This window comes from Polypterus senegalus, chromosome 11, assembly GCF_016835505.1.
Source record: "Polypterus senegalus isolate Bchr_013 chromosome 11, ASM1683550v1, whole genome shotgun sequence".
Classification (NCBI taxonomy): Eukaryota; Metazoa; Chordata; class Cladistia; order Polypteriformes; family Polypteridae; genus Polypterus; species Polypterus senegalus.
This window is the reverse complement of record NC_053164.1, coordinates 20,856,090-20,879,556: the sequence shown is the minus strand read 5'-3', so window position 1 is coordinate 20,879,556 and position 23,467 is coordinate 20,856,090. Positions and strand designations below refer to the sequence as shown.

Genomic DNA, 23,467 nt, shown 5'->3' with positions numbered 1-23,467 from the left:
TATATGTGATGAGGAGAGGCAATGATGATGTGGGCAAAAGAATAATTGGAATGGAAGTACAGGAAAAGAGAAAGCGAGGCAGGCCAAAATGGAGGTGGATGGATAAAGTTTAAAGAATTGAAGGAAATGGGTCTCACTGAGGACTAGGTGTAGGGCAGAACAGTTCGGAAAGGTAGATCAAGCACATTGATCCCACATTGAAATGAGAAAAGATGAAGTGGATGAAGAAGAAGAATGTTGTCAATGTTCTTCAGAGCCAGGGAGACAAATAGCCTAACTACAATGTTATGCCAGTCCTCAGTATGTGTATTACATATTTTTGTAACATGGAGTCATATTCAAAAATACAGGTAAAATTCCATTACAATGAACTCCCAGGGACCTAAAAAATATTTCGTTGTAACAAGATTCTGTATTTGCTTTGTATGTGCTTTCTTTAACTTGCATCCAGGCATTTGCAATCATTTCAATAGCTTCTTTTGCGTTAATTTTAATCTCCTCCTGCCTACAAGTTATGCTGAAGAGAATTTTTCTCAGCATTTCCTTGCAATAATACACTTTCAGGGTGCGAATGATGCCCAAATCCAATGGCTGAAGCACTGCTGTGCAATTGGGTGGGAGGAATTCAACGCGAACATTGTCTAAATACGGAAGCATGTTGTGGGCAGCACAGTTATCAATCAGGAGCCGAATCATCCTTTTCTTCTTCATATTGTGAGGTTTCTGAACTCGTTTTGCCGCAATTGAGAGCTGCAAAAATGTAAAGCTTTTTTTTTCTAATATGAACTGTTATCATTTTTTCGTGTCTGCTGTTTCTATAGGAGGGTGATAGTGAGTTAAATTCCAATGGATGTTTTTCAAATGTTGACAAGCAATAAGCAAAAGGTATCACTGAAAACCACAGGAAACAAAAAAGGTAGTACGAGGAAAGTTTGAAGAAAGAAAAAAAAATTACAATGTTTCTGTTTGGGGGATCGTTGTGCACAACTGAGCGGTGACCACAGAACGAACTGCTCTGCAGATGATTCATTCAGGCATTTCAAGGTCTTCTGGGCACTTTGTTGTAATGAAAGTATCTGCTGAATGTACTTTGTAGTAACGTGTCATATGGGGAAACTGTCGGGACCATAAAAATACTTCGTTGTAATTAAAATTTCATTGTAAAGATATTCCTTGTAACGGAATTTTACCTGTAGTAATAATAGAATTTAATTACATATACTAATAGAGTACATAAAGTATCTTGGTAACTTTTTAGTTTAGGTACTGCAAAAATGGATTTATTACTTTTTTAGTATAATGTAGCAAGACCTTAACACACACTTCTTGGGTAAGGGCGATGTATTTTATTAATCCCTAAGGGGAAATTGTCATTTTGCAAGACCTTGGGTCTTCCTGAGCATCAGTAAAGTGTTTATTCATCTCTGCAATGTGACTTACTAAGAAAACTTCACTTTGGAGTGTTCTGAAATGGTTTAACATAGCCACATTTCTCTTGACATTACATATTTAGTATAAGACCTGTGAATCCTTCATATTAACAAGTCATTTGGCCCTCATGTCAATATGCCACACTACACAGAGATGAATAACCAATCTACTGATGTCTGTAAAGTGTTATGAAGACCAAAAGAAGCCTTTGTTAATGTCTCGATACATAAAAGTAATTCAGTAATAGATGCAGTACCTAAAGTGTTACCAGAATCTCTTTTAATACCATTTTTCACTATCATGTGATTTTCAAAGAGCACAGATTCTAACTCAAGTGGTAAGATTTCTGTGCTGTTATTAGTTGTTGAATGTGGAGGGTTGTGGTTAATTGCGTTTAAATTTCTTAAACCTAACATTTTTAAAAGAATACCCGATTAGGATTTAAAACTGTGCCAAAGCTAAAATTACTAACTGTATCCAAACATGTGAGATAGCAGATCACTATGGCACCCTGTCAATAAATTATAGCATCAGAAAAATATCGAATGCTTATAATCTTTAGATAATGCTACGATGAGGTTGTTTTTAGTGTAACAGAAAAACCAAGTGCACGTTTAGTCACTGCAGCATAAAGTGTCAACTCTTTCATACATTTCTACAAAAATTCAGTTCCTTTTAATTTTTGCTTTTACGGATATGAGCATCAAGTCACTTACCCATTTCAGTTCTAAGGAGTTGGAGAAGAGAGATACTGTGACGTGAAACGACGTGCAACCACAAAGACAAGCATGGCATGAGGCGGAGGCCAAAGCAGGCCAGTAGTGAATTCAAGGCCTACATTGTGGTACAGTAGGAGGCAATTCTTACCTCTTATTGCATTGAATAAATAAACAATGCCAATACTACCATATTGAGTAAATACCATAAAAGGTATCATTATTAGTAAATTGAATAAATAAATACAAATCTAACATCATACCTTCTTTATATGGTCATCCAACTCCGCCTCCATCTGACCCCGCCCCATCCTGTCTCCTGCAGTGAGGTGTGTTTGCTTCAGCGTGCACAACTGTAGGTGTTTCAATGTCTTGCCATAAGAAGCGGTTGTTGAATGAGTAAAATAAAAAATATTAAAAATATGGAAGTAGAAGTAACCTCTCTCAAGGTAAAATCAAAACAGTAAATTAATTTGTAGTTGAAGTCGTATGGAATGTTTCTCTGTTTTTAAAGATAGACATGGGATGTCCATATATAAAAAGTGATGTCATTTCTACATGGTGTGACTGAAATGTATGCAAATCCCCTTAAATGAAAGTCTGCAATGTGCACTTTGATTTGTTTGATTTGTATTTTTAAACTGAGCAGAGGGGGATATCAAGGAAAAATGGGCTTTTATTGAAAACATTATGGAGAGCTCTGTTGCTGTTTCAGAATGGGATAATCCGCTGGTTATATGGTTTGTCAGTTAGTAGCTCCTAATGTATTGTAGCTTATTAAGGATTAAAGTAACTGACATCTTTTTGATAAAATTTACTGAGCTTATCTGCTTTCACTGCTGACACAGTATCCATATACAGTATATAGTAAGGAGGAGTGGTGTCTCTGAGGCTAAGGATCTAACGCTGGTATCTAGAAGGTTGCTGGTTTAAATCCCATTACTCCCAGAAGAGATCCTACTCCACTGAACCCTTGAGCAAAACCCTTACCCTGAAAATTACTCCATGGGTGCTGTACAATGGCTGACCCTGCGCTGTGACCTCCAAAGGTCATGTGAAAAGACGATTTCCCCTCAGGATTTAATACCAAATACCAAATATGACTCTCAGGATTTAGTCGGCACTGTTGTGTCTTCCTCTCCTGTGATGCTTGTGTAATAGCACTGCCTTTAGCGTGCTTTCATATCATCTCCATATCCAAAAGCAGTCTCTTGTTCATTCAACATTGGATTAGGCTGTTTGCATTTTAGGTCACCAACATTGGACACTATGTGTTTTTTTACTCCGTGCTATCATTATGAGGCAAAGACATTTTTTTTTAAAGTTTATTAAGCATCTTGAACGATTTTAGCTAATGTCAGTTTCTAGACGGCAACACTTCATCTCCAAAGAAATCACATGTCTCTTCATATTGGTCATATGTAATGCCAATGGCACAAGCGACACAATAGCTGGCTTATGTGAAGGCGGCCTTTAGTAAAGCGATTTGCATCACTGATGGTGGTGCCCCTCGAGAAGACTAGACCCTCTGCACCCCTCCTCCCCCTCCCCTAAAAGCCCACTGGGAAATCTGACTTTGGCACTGCTCATTAACACTAAGCAAATCTGCATTTTTAATTAGCTTTTATTGCTCCTGTTTAGCATTCTACTTTAGAGCCATTATAAGGAAGAAACGAGCAGAGGCAAAGCAAAGGAGAGAAGGCGCAATATATTGTGTTTGTTGCTATTTACTGCATATAAATCCATGCTTTCTTTGTGGGTTAGGAGAAGGCTGGATTGTCAAGAAATACATCATTACCTGAAAACCAGATATTTTTGCAAGAGAAGATTTTTTTTGTTTTTTTTTTAATGTTGTTTTTATTGTTTATTTAATAGCTTCATGCACGTGTGTTTAATGAGTGCTGTATTCCCTAGTGGTTCAAGCACATCTGTCTTGATTGCTATTGCTTTTCTTTATTCTATTTCTTATTTTTGCTGTCAAAAATACACAAAGAAAGTGTAAGGTATCACTGAGCAGGTATGGTAAACAAGTTAATTAACAGAACAGTTTAGTTCAATTCAGTTTTTTCTTGTATAGCACAGTTCAGTGAGTTACAGAAGCATTTTTACATATAACATTATTATTGTAAATGTTTAATAATGGCAAACCCAAAAATGATTCTTGTGCATAAACACAATATGAAATAAGCAAACAGCAAAGCAGAAATGTATTGCCATCATGGATCACAAATTCCCTTTATCATAATATTTGACATGGAGCTAATACTTCCTCACCTTTGTCCTTCCCAAAGTCTTGTTCATCATCCACCAGCCATGATCCACTCATGTACGGTACATTTCACCATTTCTTCCATTGCTGCAGCTTCAGTGCACATTCAGAGTTTTCTTCATTTTATATGACTTTACTGAGCCATTTTCTCAGTAAATATGCCTATAATTAGTTTTCCTTTTTTTAAACTACTCATTCTGAATTTGACATAGCCAGCAGCCATTCCACCTGCACCTGAGAACAGGTCAACCACGTGAAGCTAAGCATGTTCAGACCCAGCCAGTGCTTGAATAGGAGGCATTTGGAAAAGCTTGGGTTGCTTTTTGGAAGAGTTGTTGGAGAGGCCAACATGGGGCACTTACCTTGAGGATTCTAATGCCCCTGTGCAGTGACGAGGATACTGTGCTGTAAAAATGGCGCCATCCTTCAGGTGAGGCATATAACAGAGGTCCTGACTCTCTGTGGTCATTAAAGATCTCTGGGCATCTTTTGAAAAGAGGAGAGTTTATCTTGATGTCGTAGTTAAACTGCTCACAACAGCCTGGTCATTCCGGCCCCCTAATTACCCCTATCTCTAATTGGCTACGTGTCTCCCCCTTCACCACCTAATAGCTAAGGTGTTGTTAACATATTGGTGCAAAAATGGCTGCCATCGATTCATCCAGTTTGATGATACACATTAGTGGTGTTTGAATTGGCTCCCCACACACTGAAGCACTTTGAATAGTGAGAAAACTGTTTTACGTAAATGTTAATAATTATTGTTATTATTATTATTATTATTAGTTTGCAGTTAGACAGTGTGGTTAAAAAGTTAAATTATTTTGCTGTCTTTTCCATAATGCTGTGTTGTGGAGTCATCTTCATCACATTGTTAGGGAAACAATCTGGAAGTGAGCAGATGTGACATCACAGGATCGTGGATGCATAAGTCATGACAATCACCTCCTGATCCTCCGAGTTCATGGAGAAAAACTAAATTTTAACAGTGATTTAGGGTTGACTTTGACAATCATATTTGATTTCCTGGCTACAAATTTTGTCTGCCCTGTCATTTCATATCTCCAGTATAAAACTTTGCTTAGATTCCACACTGAAATTTTGCTTATGCTAGAAATCCAGAAATGGCATACACACACAAAAAAAAATGGATTTATAAAACCATTCATGGGTGGCACGGTGGTGCAGTGGTAGTGCTGCTGCCTTGCAGTTAGGAATCCTGGGTTCACTTCCCAGGTCCTCCCTGCGTGGAGTTTGCATGTTCTCCCCGTGTCTGCGTGGGTTTCCCCCGACAGTGTAAAGACATGCAGGTTAGGTGCATTGGTGATCCTAAATTGTCCCTAGTGTGTGCTTGGTGTGTGTGTGTGTGTGCGCCCTGCGGTGGGCTGGTGCCCTGCCCGGGGTTTGTTCCCTGACTTGCGCCCTGTGTTGGCTTGGATTGGCTCCAGCAGACCCCCATGTTAGGATATAGCGGGCTGGATAATGGATGGATGGATGGAAGGAAAACCATTCGTATGCCTGGTTCCATGCCAAGTTCCTTTATAAATCTCAGATCAACTTAAAACTATGCACTCTTGAATGTGCTTTTAGCACTTCCCTGTCACCACCTGCCAGTAACCATGTATGGCTTAAAAACACACCCCTTTTGAATATTCATGATCTACCAACCTTATAAACTTGGCCAGGTTCCTAAATGACGTATTTACTTTCAAACCATTAAAGAACACAGAAAAGGAAACTTCACTGAATGTTAGGTTGAGGTTTTACTGACATATGGTAGAGTTTAAGGAGTGGCCCAGCAGACCTGCCTAACCACCCCATGAATGCACTGAATCAAATAAAGGGTATTTTCTTTCCTCATTTTTTAAAGGTCACAGTTAATATAAATATGTTAATCAACTCATTAGACACACAGCAGTTATAGTGCTGCTGTTTCGTAGTAAAAAGTCTGGGGGTCATGCCTCATGTGCTCCTTGCCCAGAGTTCGCCCATTGGTTTCCTCACACAGTCCAAAGACATGCAGTTTAGGTGAAATGGCGATGCTAAAATATCTCTTGACGTGTATGTGTGTGTGTTTTCACCCTCCGATGTGCTAGAACACTTCTCTAGGAGTTGTTCCTGCCTTTGTCTATTGCTTACAAGGATGGGCCCCAGCTTTCCCCTGTCCTGGATAAGTAGGTTTAGGGATGGATGAAGAAATAACCTGTCCTACCCAATGCGACTCTCACTTTCAGGTCACCAATCCATACAGAGCAAAACTCTACAATTTCAATTACAGGTTACTTAAGTGCTGTGGTGGGCTGGCGCCCTGCGCCGGGGTTTGTTTCCTGCCTTGTGTTGGCTGGGATTGGCTCCAGCAGACCCCCGTGACCCTGTAGTTGGGATATAGCAGATTGGATAATGGATGGATGGTTGGTTACTTAAGTTTTTCAGATTTAGTTTGTGAGAGGTTATTTCAAATGATATGTGTTTTATACAGTATTTTCCTTTTTCACATGCCCAAAAGGTGCACATGTCCTCAAAACAGATCCTCGTTAGTCAGTGTGAGCCACCAAATGGTAATGCACACGTGTCTCTGTGGCCTGTGCCTGCCAGTACAATCTGCGACATGATGGTTTGAGCAAATCTCTAACACACGTCACACTGTGAAAAAACAAGAATGTGATATTGGCCTCTGATGAACAAAAAAAAAACAAACTCAAGATTTCAAATCAGTTTTGCACTAGAATGTTATGCTATGTATACATTTTCTAACTTCTTAAAAAATGCTAATTTTGCCAAATTAAAATATAGAAACAAAGAGAACTCTAATTTAAATATTGTTAATGGTATTTGTGTTTTACTTCATGATGATGACTGACTTATGAGCCGATTTATGCCGACTTCCTCCTGGAGTTGTGTACTGAATGATAGCCTACATTCCAGAGACCATCATGCAGAAATCACACGGTCTCTGTTCTGTCACAGGTTTAGAACAGCTGGGTTTAGGAAATGGATGGAGAGATGAGAAGGACATCAGAGTGTGACTGATGTGCCATTGAAATACACAGTGAAATGAGATTGTCTGTTCACTTCATTGTCCTGCTATATGGAGTTGCTAAAATGGCTGCAGCAAAGAAGTCTACATAGGACTTAGAGAGAGACAAAACTTTCTATAACTTTAAGCCAATTCTCATGCCAAGTTCTTGTTACGCACGTTTCTGTGTGTAAGCAACTTTTCTACATGAGGTCCCTGGTCCTTTTCTAAAACCTTTACTGCTTCTCTCATTCGGGGCAGTAAACTTAGTATCAGAAGCTGCTTAATTGTTCAAAACACCTCAACTTCCATGTAATATATCAGCATCTTGGGTAGTTTGGTGGTGTACTGGTAAGCTCTGTTGTCTTATATTGTTTATATGCGACTTTATTTCTTAGGTGTTCTTCATTTGGTGTGAAGTTTATATTTTCTACCTGGGGTATAGGAATCTGTCTTCTTCACTTGCATGTTGTGTAAAATGTAAATTCGTCCATTGTGAGTGTGTGCATGAATGTACCCTAAACTGAACTGGTGTCCAGTCCAGAGTTGGTTCGTCCTTTTGCGCTACTGATAGCAGAGAGAATAATCATTTTCCTGTGACCAGGCAATGAAAGAGGCATGGCTGGATCACACATACTTCTGACAAATGTTCTTTCTTTACCTTCAGAGTACCTTACACCATAGCCTGTGGTCTTATGTACTGGAGAGCATTCCTCCCAAAACACTGAATGGCTGTGCACCACTCCTTCTACACCTTCAGTCTTGTCTTCCCAAAGTCAATTTTTGGCACTTCATAGCAGCTTTGTTAATCATCACATTCTCCTTCAGGGCTTGTTCACTTCACAGAATCAGGTTGAAATACTCCAAGCACCTTTACCGGCTGTTGGGTCGCTATCTCCATTTTTATCAAAAACAGATCACATTTTAAGCTTTCTCTCTCCCCAGTCACAATTTTTACCACTATTCATGTTTGTCCAATACTACAGTTACAATTTAAATGTAATTTCCAATAGGGCACTTCAAATTATCATGCCTCAGAACAGAAGACCAAATAAGTGTACTGTAGCCATTTGAAAAACATGTAGCAAAGCTATGGATGCCTTTAATGTAACAATGCTTAGCTTTCATTGATGCTTAATTACTTTTAAGCATTAAACTGTAGTTTAACACATAAATAAGGACTTGCCGGGCTATAAAAAAAGAGGTGATGAAGACAATACCAATGAGTTTAACCTGTTTTACGACAGGTTTGACATGGCATCTAGTACCAATTCATTGTCACTGAATGGGTCACTTTTTCCTTCTTCCGCCATTGCAGAGGCAGGCTTTGCTCCTCCACGTTTCTGCACCCCTGACACTGTTTCTGTAACATATGCTTCACCGGTCCCACACCCCTGCTCTTCACAGCGCACAATGTTTGGGGACAGCTGAGGAAGCTATGCCCTGTAAAGGCAATGGTCCGGATGGTATGTGTCCCAAACTGCATAAGGAGAGTGCAGAATAACTTGCTGCGCCTCTACAAATATTGTTCAATTTGGCTCTGAACACAACAAAGACCAAGGAGATGATTGTGGATTTCTGCAGGTCCAGGCTCCCCATTCACCCTGAACATCCGAGGGGAGGACATTAAGGGGGTGCAGACTTCTAAATATCTAAGTATCCACCATGATGACAGACTGGGCTGGTCGTTGAACACAGATGTCCTCTACAGGACAGTGCAGGCTTTTTTTTTTTCTCAGTAAACTCAGGTCATTCAATGTATATAGTGAAATGTTGTCTTTGTTCTATCAGACAGTCATTGGCATTGTCCTTTTTTTTGGAGGGAAGGCAGTATGAAGAAGGCTGGCTTGGCGCTATGCAGGACTGTGGACTCACTGAGAATTGTGGTACAGTGGTGTATGGTGAAGAAGGTACAGGCCATTTGACAACAGTAGTCACCCTCACCTCAGCATTTGGGTGGGCCAGAGAAGTAAAGGCAGCAGTTGCCATCTCTCACCGCACTGCAGAGCAGAACACTTTAGAGGATACCTGGCTCCTGCTGCCACTGATTTTACTGTATGCTGTTGTCAATACAAGTGATTCACGACCTGGTCACTACTCTACCTTACAACACTGTAACAATTGACCCATTTGTTCCTTTTAGTATTTATTTGTTTTTTCAATTGCTTTTATAATAATTTTTAACAATTTTTACTGATGTTTGAACATCCCCTGCGGGGATGAATAAAGTGTATGTCTGTCTGTTCATTATGGCTGATAGATTGTGCTATAACTCAACACACAGATGCCACAGGCACAAGTCCAAGCACACATGAGGTTTATTTACAAATTTACAGTGTCCCAACAAGCACACACACACTCTTTACTTTGCCTTCTTTTCTTCTTCTTTCTCTCTCTTTCTTTCTTTTCTTCTTTCTCCTCCATTCTCCCCGGCAAGCTTCATCCACCTCCTCCCAACTCTAGCTTCCTGAGTAGTGTCTGCTGGCCCCTTATACAAGGCACCCGGAAGTGCTCCAGGTGCTAGGTCATGAACCTCCGGCAGCACTTCCAGGTGTGGTAGAAGTGCTGTGCTCCAGGGATCAGCTTCTGCTGCAGCACCCCCTGGCGCTGCCCATGGACCCCAACAGGTCTTTATCAAACGCCCACGTTCCAGCCACTTTTCCTCCCCCGCTACTTCCAGTATGGAGGCGTCATGGCCACAACTCTATCTATCTATCTATCTATCTATCTATCTATCTATCTATCTATCTATCTATCTATCTATCTATCTATCTATCTATCTATCTATCTATTATATAGTGCATTTCATATCTATCTATCTATCTATCTATCTATCTATCTATCTATCTATCTATCTATCTATCTATCATGAATTGGGGCTACAAGTAGAGGAAACAGAGACACTGTTCATCAGTATTCCATATTTAACTCTTTGAGGGCGGATGTCGACTTTTTTCGAAATATTCAGGGGTAGAGGACGGTAATCGGCTGTACACGGCGACAAAACTTGCTGTTATGTTTTTATGTTTTAGTTTGACTCTCTTTGCTAGAAGTAAAGATGGTTTGATTTGACCTCGGTTACTGGCACACACGAGAACCAAAGAGCAAACGACCTCTAAAATGGTATCGACATCTGGCAAGAGACCAACGCGAACGCGCAAAGCAACATATTCTGTGAACGACATTTTGTGTATTTTGTCGTTGAATCGGAATCTGACTTGCCGGACTCCGATTTTGGTGCAAGTGATCTGGAAATGGAGATCAAAAATGAAAGTGAGGTACTGGCATCAGCTGATCTGTCCCCAGCTGATTGTGGTGCTGAACACTCTTACGTAGCTGATGCGCCTGGGAGGACCGCCACTTACAATGACTAGAGGGACAAACCAAGATTGCATCGAACTGTGGCTGTCACCGCCATGTGAAGACAGCCAGGTAGCAAGCCTGCCACCCTGCACAGCCAGCAGACACAGCGAACAGATAGCGACAGCCACCACAGAACAAAGCAACAGACGTTTGATGTTGATTTATGTGTGAAACCATTCTTTGGTGTGCTGAGTTGTTTGGGAAAAAATTATTCAGCCCTCAAGGAGATAATTAAGAATAACAACAGAGTAATGGGTGTAGTCTTGAAATAGTAAAATAATTTACTATATAGTATTATAGCATTTACTATATAGTATTAGTCATATGTAAATGATTTCGAATATAAGTAGCAAGCTAGTTAAGTTTGCAGATGATACCAAGATAGGTGGATTAGCAGATAATTTGGAATCCATTAAATCATCACAGAAGGACTTGGATAGCAGACAGGCTTGGGCAGATTTGTGACAGATGAAATTTAATGTCAGTAAATGTAAAGAATTGCACATAGGAAGTAAAAATGTGAGGTTTGAATACACAATGGGCAGTCAGAAAATCGAGAGTACACCTTATGAGAAGGATTTAGGAGTCATAGTGGACTCTAAGCTATCGACTTCCAGACAGTGTTCAGAAGCCATTAAGAAGGCTAACAGAATGTCAGGTTATATAGCACCTTGATGTGTAGAGTACAAGTCCAAGGAAGTTCTGCTCTACTTTCTAACACTCTGGTGAGGCCTCATCTGGAGTCCTGTGTGCAGTTTTGGTCTCCAGGCTACAAAAAGGACACAGAGGCACTAAAAAAGGTCCAGAGAAGAGCGACTAGGCTGATTCCAGGGCTACAGGGGATGAGTTATGGGAAAAGATTAAAAGAGCTGAGCCTTTACAGTTTATGCAAAAGAAGATTAAGAGGAGACCTGAGTGAAGTGTTTAACATCATGAACGGAATGTCCAGTGGATCGAGACTTGTATTTTAAAATGAGTTCATCAAGAACATGGGGACACAGTTAGAAACTTGTTAAGGGTAAACTTCACACAAACATTAGGGAGTTTTTCTTTACCCAAAAAATGATAAGACACTTGGAATAAGCTACCAAGTAGTGTGGTAGACAGTAAGACTTTAGGGAATTTCAAAACTTGACTTGATGTTTTTTTTTAGAAAAAATAAGAGAATAAGACTAGCGAGCTTTGTTGGGCTGAATGGCCTGTTCTCGTTTAGATTGTTCTAATGTCTTCATCAAGCAAATTCCACGTTTAGTATTTGTCATCAGAAAGTGTGTTCTTCTTTGATTGCTGATATTTAGAACCTTGGACTGTCATGATGGTGTAAAGTAAATTCCTTATGAAAGGTGAGCCTGTCTAATAGACATCCTGAAGGAATCCCCTTCTGACTGTGCCAAGGAAAATGTGAAGATGGATGTACAATCATCAAAGACCCAAATGCAGAACCTACTAGACATGCATGTACTGTCCTATAAGCTTATGTTAGCTGTTTCTGTATGGAAGTGAAAGTCACCTTTACAAGCAAGTTAAATCTGTCCTTCCTTAAGACATTTTGCTTGTCTTAATATTGAGTCCACCAGGTTTACTGGGGAGGATTACGTTGGTTGTACACCTTAAGTGCTTTCTCTATGTCCTGATCTGTATTGTAATGTATAATCAAGTTCACTATCGGGTAAGGAAGAGACAAGTTTCATGGTATGATGGTTACACTCATTAATCATGGCACCAGTGAGTGACATCTTGTTGCATGTTTTTAGCACTGTAGGTGACAATAATCTTACCTCCTCATGCCATCTTCTCAGACTGCTTTTCCTGGTGAGGGCTGTACGGGCAGTAGGACAAACAGGTCAGCCTAGAACCCCCCATTCCCAGCTATAGATTCCATCTGTTAGTGGCAATTCCCATATCTTCCCAATCTAGACAAGAGATGATTAAATTGATTGATTGAATAATTAATTAAATTTATATAGAGCTTTTTTAACTTACTCATGGCTCTTTACATTGACAATGGGAAACCCACTTCAACTGCCACCAGTGAGTGTCCTCCACGTGGATGATAATGACAGTAGACATTCTTGTGCCAGTATGCTCACCACATGTTATCTGTTAGGTGGTGAAGGGGTGACAGAGGGAGACAATTCGAGAAAGGGGTTGATGAGGGGGCAAGAATGCCAAGGCCATGGTGAACAATTTAGCCAGGACCCTCGTAAACATCCAACTCTTTTCAGACGGTTTACATGACCACAGAAAGTCAGGACCCTGATTTCACATCTCATGTGAAGGATATCACCATCTTTACAGCACAATGTCCCTGGGCTATTGGGATCCACACATACACCTCAGGGTCTAATCAACACCCCTTCTAGCAGCAACCCAGTCTTTTCCTAAGGTTAAGGTGCATTACCTGTTCTGAAGTGCAGGTGGTATGACTAAGATGTAATCCCTCCAGAACATCCTGGGTCTGTCTTAGAGTCGTACCCAGAGTGACTACAGAGGGTCTCCTTACAACATGCCCAGCCCACCTCAACTGGCTTCTCTCGATCCTGAGGGGCAGTGACTCAACTCCATGAGACTCTCCTGAATTGTTGAGCTTCAGAACCTTTCATGAAATGTTAGTTAGCCCAACAGTCCTACAAAGAGCTTGTACTCAAGAGTCTCATTCTTTCAGTCATTGCCCAATGCTCATCACCGTGGGTGAGGAGAGAGGAGTAGTTCTTTATGGAGAGCTTTATTTCAAGACTCTGACATGACAATAATGATCCTACAAACCTATGGCGTGGCTGTAATTCTTAAAGAAAACACTCTCAGGGAGTGCCTCCTGCCAGTTAATAAAAGAGTCCCAGTCAATAAAAAATTATCACAGCAGCAGAGAAGAAGAAGCCAAAAGCCTTTGTCAGGGTCTCGGATTTTGGGAAGAGCTGTCACTATTTGACGTTAAGTACTAAAGATTTTGAAACAAGAAAATGCTTGTGGCTAAGTTTTAGGCTGGTGTAGTAGAAATCAGAAAAATGAGTGTATTAATTAAATCAGTGGAATTTCAAATTTACGAGTAGAAGTAGACAAGTTGAGGTTCCTGTGCAGGATTGCTGGGTTTGATCATTGTGATGTGCTTGACTATGTGGGAGGACCTTGGAGTAGAACTGCTGCTTCTCTAAATTTAGCCAGGTGAAGTTGGTTTGGACGGACACATTAGGATGCCCCCTTCCCGACTCCACCCCTCACCCCCCCAAGCGCCACATCTCCCACTGTATCCTCATCAGAGAAAAACGTCAGCAGCAACCCAGGATAAACCAGAAGGGTTAAATGTCATGACTGTCCCAGGAATGTCTAGGAATTCCCCAAGAGAAGCTGGAGGAAGTTGTTTTGAATTGAGTTGCCAAGTCTGGCCATCTTGACATGTTGCTACTGCAACTCTCACCAGGAAAAGCAGAGTGAAAACGAAGCAAAAGGTGTAAATTAGAAAAAAAGCAGGGCCCCATATTTTCATGAAAGATGACAACTGTTTTTTTTTTTTTTTTAGACTAATTAAATTAGAATAGGCAACTAAAGATATGACAGATGTACTGAAAGAAGCACAGTTTGCCATAAGTGTAGAGATTCTGTTTTCCAGCATGGACCCTTCTCTATCTTGGTCGTGATTTTTTTTTTATTTTTATTTTTTTAAGTCCCCCACCATTGCCCACAGTTTTTATTCATTTTGTGTCTTTCGTTTTCTGTTAATGCAGAAGCATTCCATTTGTCAGGGGACCCTTGGAAGATCTGATTTGCATAAATCCTTCATTTCCTCATTAAACTAATTAGCAATTTACAGTTTTAATTGGAATGTAGAGAGAACAGAAAATGAAGAACATTTAAAAATATCTTTTGGTGTTACCCCCCAAACAACACCCTGTGATTCTGTTTGTTTAATTATGGGAAGGCTGCATTGATTTGATTTTGAGTTGAAAGCATTAGTGGCTTCATATTTCTTTTCTCTGTTCCCACAGTGACCCTTTGCTGTAACGATTTAGATTGTGAAACATGCCATCTGTTTTGAACAAGTCCACTTAACCCATATAGTGTCATCTGATGGCTCAGTATGAATATTTGTGGATCATTTTAAAGATAATTCCTAAACAAAACAGAACAAAAAAGTAATATACAGTCATAAAAGAAGAACCCACAATTGTCTCTGAAATAACTTGAAACTGACAAAAGTCACTGGCACTTTGCTTTTAGAGTTTTGATTCAGCAGAATATTTCAAATAATAACAGAAATGAAAATGGCATGTATTCAAATGATTAATTATTATTATTACTAGGGGACTTCGCCCCCTGCTCACTTTGCTCGCCAACCATTCCCCCACCAAGGGCCTGCGCTACACACCAGCAACTTCGCGTTTCTGCCGCTCACGTATGTAGATTTCCCTTTCAGCAAACAACAAATCTTGTAATTCCCATGGATACGTCTCTTCATTGGGGAAAAAACACTACTTTTCCCTGATGGCAACACGAATTAGACAATCTACAAGTCTCCGACTTAAAAGTTTAAATCTGAGCAAAATATTTGATCTCTTTTTGCTGTTCCATTATTTCACTAAGTAATAATTTCCATTTGTTTGCACTAATGCGATCTTTACTATCATTTTTTTGAGACTTTCGAATTTTCGTACTTCTGTTATCCCTGACCTGCTGTGAATGTGTACCACGCCAAAGTTTTTGAATTCTTTACGACTTTCTACTTTGTCATCTACTCTTTGTCTTTTATTTCTGGCCCTGGGCATGGTTAAATCTCTCACAAAGTCTAGTCTTGCGGGTCGTAAAAGTATCTCTCTGAAAAAGTCACATCTCATCCCAGGCTAAAAAGTCTCCTCTCGTCCTAGGATTTTTTATTATAATATAGATTATTATTATTATTATTATTATTATTATTATTATTACATCCTTTAGAGTTTGCAATCATTGCAGACAAGCAATTTCAGGAGCTCTCCATGAGACATCTGCAACTGTCCACAGGTCGTTCAGCCCACTCGTCCTGAGCAAACATCCCCAACTGTGGGGTCTTCTCCAGACTGCATGTCTCAGTTCCTTCCATAGATGTTTGATGGGATTTCAATCAGGGCTCATTAAGGCCACTTCAGAATAGTCCACTGTTTTGTTGTCAGCTGTTTTTGGCTGTTTTTAGCTCTGTGTTGTGGCTCATTAACCTGTTAGAGGATCCAAGACCTGTGATTGAGACAGAACTCTCTGACAATGGCCAGTACGTTTTGCTCCAGAATGTCTTTATATTCTTGAGATTTCATTGTTCCCTGCCGAGACTCGAGACACCGTATGACTGACTCAGCAAAGCAGCTCCAAAACATAACCGAGCCTCCTCTATGTGTCACAGTAGCTATGGTGTTCTTTATTTCAAAGCTTAATATTTTTCATCTGTGGACATTCAAGTTGATGTGACTTGCTACAAAAGCTCCAGTCTTGTCTCATCTGTCCAAAGGACTTTCACCCAGAAGCATTATCAATATGTATTTTAACAAATGTTTTTCAACAGTGGACTCCTTTCATTGAGCCCACTGTCACTCAAAAAGCAACTGATAGTGTGATCAGACACTGATGGACCTTGACCATGGAGTTCAGCTTGTAGCTCTTTGGAAATTGTCCTCGGCTTTTTGTCTATCATTCTCACTATCCATCTGTCCATTCTGGGGTCAATTTTCCTCTTGTGGCCACATCCTGGGAGGTTGACTACAGTTCCGTGGACCTTAAACGTCTTTATAATACTTGCAACTGTTGTAACATGAACATCAAGCTGCTTGGAGATGGTCCTCTTTTAACATGCTTGTTAATCATTTTCTTTCTGATCTCCTCAGACGACTCTCTCCTTTGCTTTCTCTGTGGCATGTTCAGTGTGGGACACACGATGACACCAAACAGCCGAGTAATGACTTTTCTCCATTTAAATGGGCTGAATGACTGACTGCATGATTAGAGATGTGTGATACAAATTCAAGAAAACAGCTAGTTTGACAAACACCTTGAATTCAATTATTTATCATCTTTTCTAGGGAGACCAACAAATGTCTGCAGGCCATTTTACAATATTTTTGTAAAATAAGCGACACTCAGTCTTTTTTCTCACTTTACTCGATGACATATCAAAGGCATGCAGCTATACAGGGGACAATTACTTTTCATTTTATCACGTTTCTGGAGGCATATGGCATTTTCTCAATGTGCTTTTAAAGGTACTAACAAATTTGTCCACTTCTTACTCTGCTCCTTTATATGACGTAAAGAAAATCTATTTCTGCATCACTGGAGTGGATATCCCCAGTTAAACCTCATCCTTCTGTGCCTTTTACAGCAGACATAAATACAAATGTTTTCTGTCAGTGGCGGAGTTAGGCTGCTGCTCTTGGCCATTTTTTTTGAAAACCCTTTGACAAGACGCCTTTTACTTTCATATGTGTAATACAAGTATCGAAGTTTAGAAGGGGAAATTGAAGTAAGTTAACACATGTTAAAGGAAGGAACAGCAAACATTTTAATAAAAGCCACATCCATTCACCAGATTTTCATGGGGAACCACAGCATTTCTCTACCAGGAATAAGCCATGAATGGGGGTGCCAGTCAGACTTGGCCAGCATGTGTTTGGATTGTAGAAATAAACTGAAGTTCCTAAAGGGCACAAACCCACAGAAATATGAAGAATGAGCAGTTTGCACACAAGTGGCACCTTAGAGTCACTCTGCTTGCTGCACCACTGCACAACCTTTTTGTTTTTTTAGATACGACAAATAAAATAGTTGTATAGGAAACATGTGCAGATCAGCAACCATAGCACATGAACAAAGATCAGACATTCAGGCAAATGAAGTCTTAAGAATGTGCACAGTACAAAGCTGTGGTCAGCTTCTTCCCAAGTTTCAGGGGTTTCAGGATTTCTTTCTTCAGTTCAGCCATTCCATTATTGCTCTTGAGCTAATTGAAAACACTGAATATTTGTTTAGTCTGACTCTACAGCGTGAACAGTAAGTTGACTTTTATCTGATCTAAGCTGTGCCCTAATTAATTATCTGCTTGAATAAAAAAAAGTGCTTTATATCTGTTTTTGTGCAAGTGTTGGCATCCTGCCCTGCGTGTGCCCATTGTTGGCAGGCTAAGCTGTGAAACCTCACAAATCCAGAATGAGAAAAAACTGGCACAGAGGTGGATGGATTACTGAATATAAACATCATAGCAGAAGGATTTTCATAAATTGAGGGGATTTTTAATTAATATTTAAGATTATAGCATTTCGTGTTAGAAATAACATACTGTCTTTCCCCTTTCCACACTACGTTTCAGCATTTAATGGGTAGGTGGATTTAGATTTTTTTTTTTCATGCTTTAAAAACATCCATCCATTTTATTTATCCATTTATCTACTGTATCTATCTATCTATCATATAGTGCATTTCATAACTCTATCTATCTATCTATCTATCTATCTATCTATCTATCTATCTATCTATCTATCCATTATATGGTGCCTTTCTGTCTCTCTCTATCTATCTATTATATGGTGCTCATCTATCTATCTATCTCTGTATCTATCTATCTGTCTGTCTGTCTGTCTGTCTATTATATAGTGCCTCTCACATCTATCTGTCTGTCTGCCTGCCTGCCTGCAAGCAACAGCTGACACAAGTTGTTAAACAGAGTAGTAAAAATAAAAAGGCAAAAAATATACAACCATATCAAATTAAACATAAAGGCACCTACATATGTATCAAGTAACAAACAATACAGATAACTGAACTACAGAGGATCAGTAACAGTGCAGGTGCTTCCGTAATGGAGGTTTGGTCACAGGTCGAGCAGATGCGTGTTTGCAAGCCTGCATCACATGTTATGGTATAATTTGTCTCAGGGTGTGTGGGGTCCAAAACAATGGAAGTGCTTTCTTTAAATCTTTCTTGTCATTTATTTCCTCTGTGATTGTTGCGATGAACTGCAATGGCATTTACCCCCTTGGAAGTTTGCACTTTTTATTTTTATAGAACACTGAATCAGTGTGGATTTAATTTGGCTTTCTTGACCCTGATCAACAGAAAAAAAAAACTCTAACGTAAAAGTGAATGCAGATCTCTGCACGGTGGTCTAAATTAAATGCAAATATAAAACACAAAATAATTAATCCCCCCCTTTAATGTTACACACATAGATCATCACTGGTGCAGCCAATTGGCTTTAGAAGTGCCAGTCTGGGGTTTCAGCTGATTGTAGTCGAACACCTAGGTGTCAAAAGGCCTACTTGTGCTGAGTCCGTATGGTGGGTTTTCCTACAAATGTTTTTCTGCAAACTTAACCAGCTATTCCTATCCAAATCATTTATATATATATTTAAAGAGTTTCTATACACGACTGTGCTGCCTGTCCAAGCCTTCTGAATTGTTCAGCTCAGTAGGTGCCAAGGGTCTTATGACCCACGAGTTTTCATCATGCACACAAGGATAAGCTGCCACTTAAAGGTGTGACTGGGTTTCATATTGACACGTCTGAAGACAGCAAGGAAATTTTCCATTATCTCTAACCTGCTCTGCATGTGTACATCGGCAAAGTTTTTTAATTCTTTACGACGTTCTACTTTGTCATCTACTCTTTGTCTTTTATTTCCAGCCCTGGGCGTGGTTAAATCTCTTGGCACAAAGACTCATCTCGGGGGACGTGAAATTGTCTCTCTCTTCAGAAGATCATGTCTTGTCTCCTTCCAACCTTCCAAGTTTTTTTTTTTTATAATAGAGAGATGTGTTTGCTCATTTTGTATTAAGAATATTTGACTTTCTCCTTTTAATGTTTTCTTGTTCTAAGTTGGGTTACACAAAAAGTTCGGGATGATTTTTATTTTTTTTTTTTTATTAAAACGGTGCCCAGACTTCAGGTTTCTTAAGTTTCATCTTCATCTCTTTTACAGATACAGAAGAGCCATCTTGCTTCATTTGTCAGCTGTGCAAGGAGCTGTTCACTAGTGCCTGGTTCCTCCTGCAGCACGCACAGAACACACATGGTTTGAACATCTACCTGGATCCGGGTATGACACCCTTCGCTCCTGCAAATAGTGTCGGCGACCCGGAATCTCTTCATGAGTCTCTGTACACAGCACGGCAGCAGGATTCGGAGTGCCTTACCCACAGATCTTCACCTCTGTTTGTGCAGTCTCCCCACCAGCAGATGAGCACTCAGATGGACTCCTCTGAAAAGCACCATTTCTCAGACAGTGAAAGCAGTGCCTTAAAGCTAGCCTCTCTCGACAGTACCGGACAGGAGCAAAACCTTGGCTTCTCTACTCGGCTTCGAAAGTTGGCTGGGACTATCCTTTCCATGGAGAAAGTGTCCCCAGAGTCCTACAGCCCAACATTTTCCGGAAGAGCAGATTCACCCCTTCTGCAAGCCCCCAATGCAGTCATGTTACTTTCCGCCAAAACTAAGGACTGTGAGTACTGTGGGAAGTCCTTCAAGTCTCTAAGCAATCTGGTAGTCCACCGACGAAGCCACACTGGGGAGAAGCCTTACCAGTGCCCCTTCTGCGACCATGCCTGCACTCAGTCCAGCAAACTGAAGAGACACATGAAGACTCATAAGCTCAAAATGGAGGGGGCCTCATGGAACAGCTATTTGGAGGCCACGGCAGTTCTGCGTGGAAAGGGGAGGGCGTTTGAAAATTCAGAGCGGAGATCTGAGTACACCAAGCCTTCAGTAGGGAAAAACCACAACGTTTCAGTTATCACCAGTGCCGCAGCAGAGGAAACAACTGTGGAAGATCAGGAGTTTGTCCTGCAGACGGCAGTGTCTGCCGATGTACCCCCGAAAAAAAGCTCTGAACTTTCAGACGGGAAAGGTGAAATGGAGATGGGGGATGGCAGTGAGACTGCGGAATTGACAAAGACAAAGAATTCTGGGAATAGTTTCCATCTGTTTGCCAACAAGAGCCTACTCTCCTCCTTATCTCTTACAGGCACTTCAGCAAGCACACAAGATTTGCTGCATCTGCTCAGCCAGAGGATAAAGCTGGATGGCCAAGATTCGGTACAGAATGGACAAATTCTGGCCCTTCCATCGGTGTACCAGAATAGCCTGTGCTCCCAGTGGTTATCGACTTACAAGGAGTCCGTCAGCAAGATGATCAAAAAGGAGGACTCGGCTTCCAGCCCCACTCCCGACTCCCAGTCCTCTCCATTTGGAAATTCTTCTGAGCATTCGCTGGAGAAGGTCAACGGCAACGCCCTCACCGAGGACAGCTCAGAAGAGGCGATGTCGTCAGAAAGTGGGATTGCCAGTGGCAATTGTACCCCCAAGCAGAACGGGCAAGAGCGGGCAGTTTCAAGTGATGGGAGTGGAGGGCTTGGACCTGCTTTAGGGAGCAGAGGTGGCACTTTGATAGGAAAGCGCGGCGACACATGCGAGTTCTGTGGGAAGCAGTTTAAAAATAGCAGTAACCTGACGGTACATCGGCGCAGTCACACCGGAGAGCGCCCATACCAGTGTACCCTGTGCTCCTACGCCTGCGCCCAGAGCAGCAAGTTGACGCGTCACATGAAGACGCATGGGCAGCTTGGCACAAAGTCGCCCTTTGTCTGCCCCTATTGCCACGTGCCCTTCTCCGTCTACTCCACCCTGGAAAAGCACATCAAGAAGAGGCATGGCGGAGAAGCAGATGCTGACAAAGCGGCTCCTGCCAGTAGTACTGACAATGAGTGAGGGTACAATGGAGTGATTCATTGAACGCTATGTTGGCATTCTTTAAGTTTCTGTCTTCAGGAGACAATTTTTTGCAAAGAAAAAAAATAACTCAATTACTTGATTCTGGATATCTGTGCTCTTCCAGATTTGAGTTTACGTTACCTGTTTGGTCTTCCTGTGTTTTCAGATTCACTGTCAGGTGAAGCCTGTTTGGTGGTGATGTCTTCCTATGGGTCAGCTTTATAGATACCACTCGAGAACTCTCGTTTAGCTACTTGATGCTCCTTTTAACTTGAAAGCTCTGTCAGCCTAATTAGAGTAAGCACTCCATGGCCACTTGAGGTTCAGGTCTGTGGTAGGACCAACCAGGACAGTTCTCGGCCTTTGCCCGTTCTGAATCGGTGTCTTTTAGCCTGGTCAGTGCACTTAATGTTTCCTCAGGACCAGCTCTTCTGCTTCTTTCTTTCAGTGTGCACATTACAGCAGATTTACGTTTCACCTTTTGGATTAGCAGCCTTCTACCAACTGCGGTCCTCTTCCAGATTCTTTGCCATTTTATTCTTTTATTTTTAAATTTCATTTTCAGTTGTAACATAGAATGGGCCAATTGACCAAATAAACAAACTTAGTACAGGAGAAAAATGAGCCATGCAGAGCTAGCTGCCATAAGAATTTCAGTACAGCTAAGACGTAAAGAGAAGCCATGCCCGGGTGGCTATTCTGCTTAATCACCTCAGTTAGTATGTGGTACTGGTTTCCATTGAAATGGAATTTAAATGCCAGTTTTACCTTACCTTGTGTGTATGTGTGTGTGTATGTGTGTGTGTATATGTATATATATATATGTGTATATGTATATATATATATATGTATATATATATATATATATATATATATATATATATATATATATATATATAATCGCTTTTGTTATTGGTCGCAGGACATTAATGGTGTCTTTCCTATTTTGGTGTATTTAAAAAATACACATTTCAAAGCTAAAATGTTTGCTTCTGATATTTCTGCTGCTGTTCTATGCATTCTAAAAAGTGTATTCGATAATATTTGTGAATATTGGATTACCTGAAAGGTTTGTATTTGTATGTACATAGAGTTTTAAGGTTAAAAATGAAAAAACGATTTTTATTCATGTTATGTGAACATTTTAAAATGGGGGTATATTTTATTATGTGCATTGTTTCTTTAAAAAAGGCAAAAAAGAGGAATTTTATTACTTAAAAAAAATGTTGTTAGTGATTGATGTTCTTTTTTTTTTATTCATTTAAAAAAATATTGTTGTGCTGTTTTATAATACCGATTTTGAAAATTACGTATGTTACGTTGAGTAGCATAGCTATTAAGCACTGTTGGTTTTTGTCTTGTGTGTATATAAAGGCAAATGCATTGTGTTTCCATGTTGGTACAATTAAATGAATGTAGGCCGTGTTCACACTAAACTGCATGTGACTTCTGTCCATTTCAGTTTGTCCAAACCTATTTATTCATTTTGTCTTCTTCTGAAGTTTCGTGGTGCTTTTTTGTTTTCACCACACATTTCTAAGCAAAGGGTAACTTCATTTTGCCATCCTTGAATTCACAGTTTTGAGTTCACTTTCCTTCTAATCCTTTTTTTCTCCATCATACGCCGTGATGCTTTTTTCTTTTTGGTTTCCAACAAATCTGCCAATCACACCATGATTCATCACAGTCCGTAAATTTGTGCTGTGGTAACTTCCAGTGGCCAGCGTCTGAATTACAAAGGCTCTTGGATGTGAGCAGTACCACAAGAGGTTTCTTCCAAGGGCCTGCATAATCCAGAAGTCACCGGTTCACGTGGGGTCCATGAGCAGTTAGCACAGTGCGGATGTCTGGATTGGGTGTTACTCCACCAGAAAACAGGAATGTCCTCTGTAGCCAGGTCAGCTGACTGAGTACGCTTCATTTTACACACACTCCTACATTCTCAGACTCACTTA

General features: G+C 40.4%; 1 protein-coding gene across 1 annotated transcript in view; it reads left to right on the top strand.

Moving 5' to 3' along the window:
- The window catches only part of LOC120538724 (B-cell lymphoma/leukemia 11B-like), a 98,879-nt gene extending 76,542 nt beyond the window's left edge, over positions 1-22,337 (top strand). The window contains exon 3 of the mRNA XM_039768142.1: positions 19,726-22,337. Within this exon, the coding sequence (XP_039624076.1) occupies positions 19,726-21,509 (1,784 nt within the window). The 3' untranslated portion in view covers positions 21,510-22,337. The remainder of the gene's footprint in view (positions 1-19,725) is intronic.
- Positions 22,338-23,467: the final 1,130 nt, after the last annotated feature.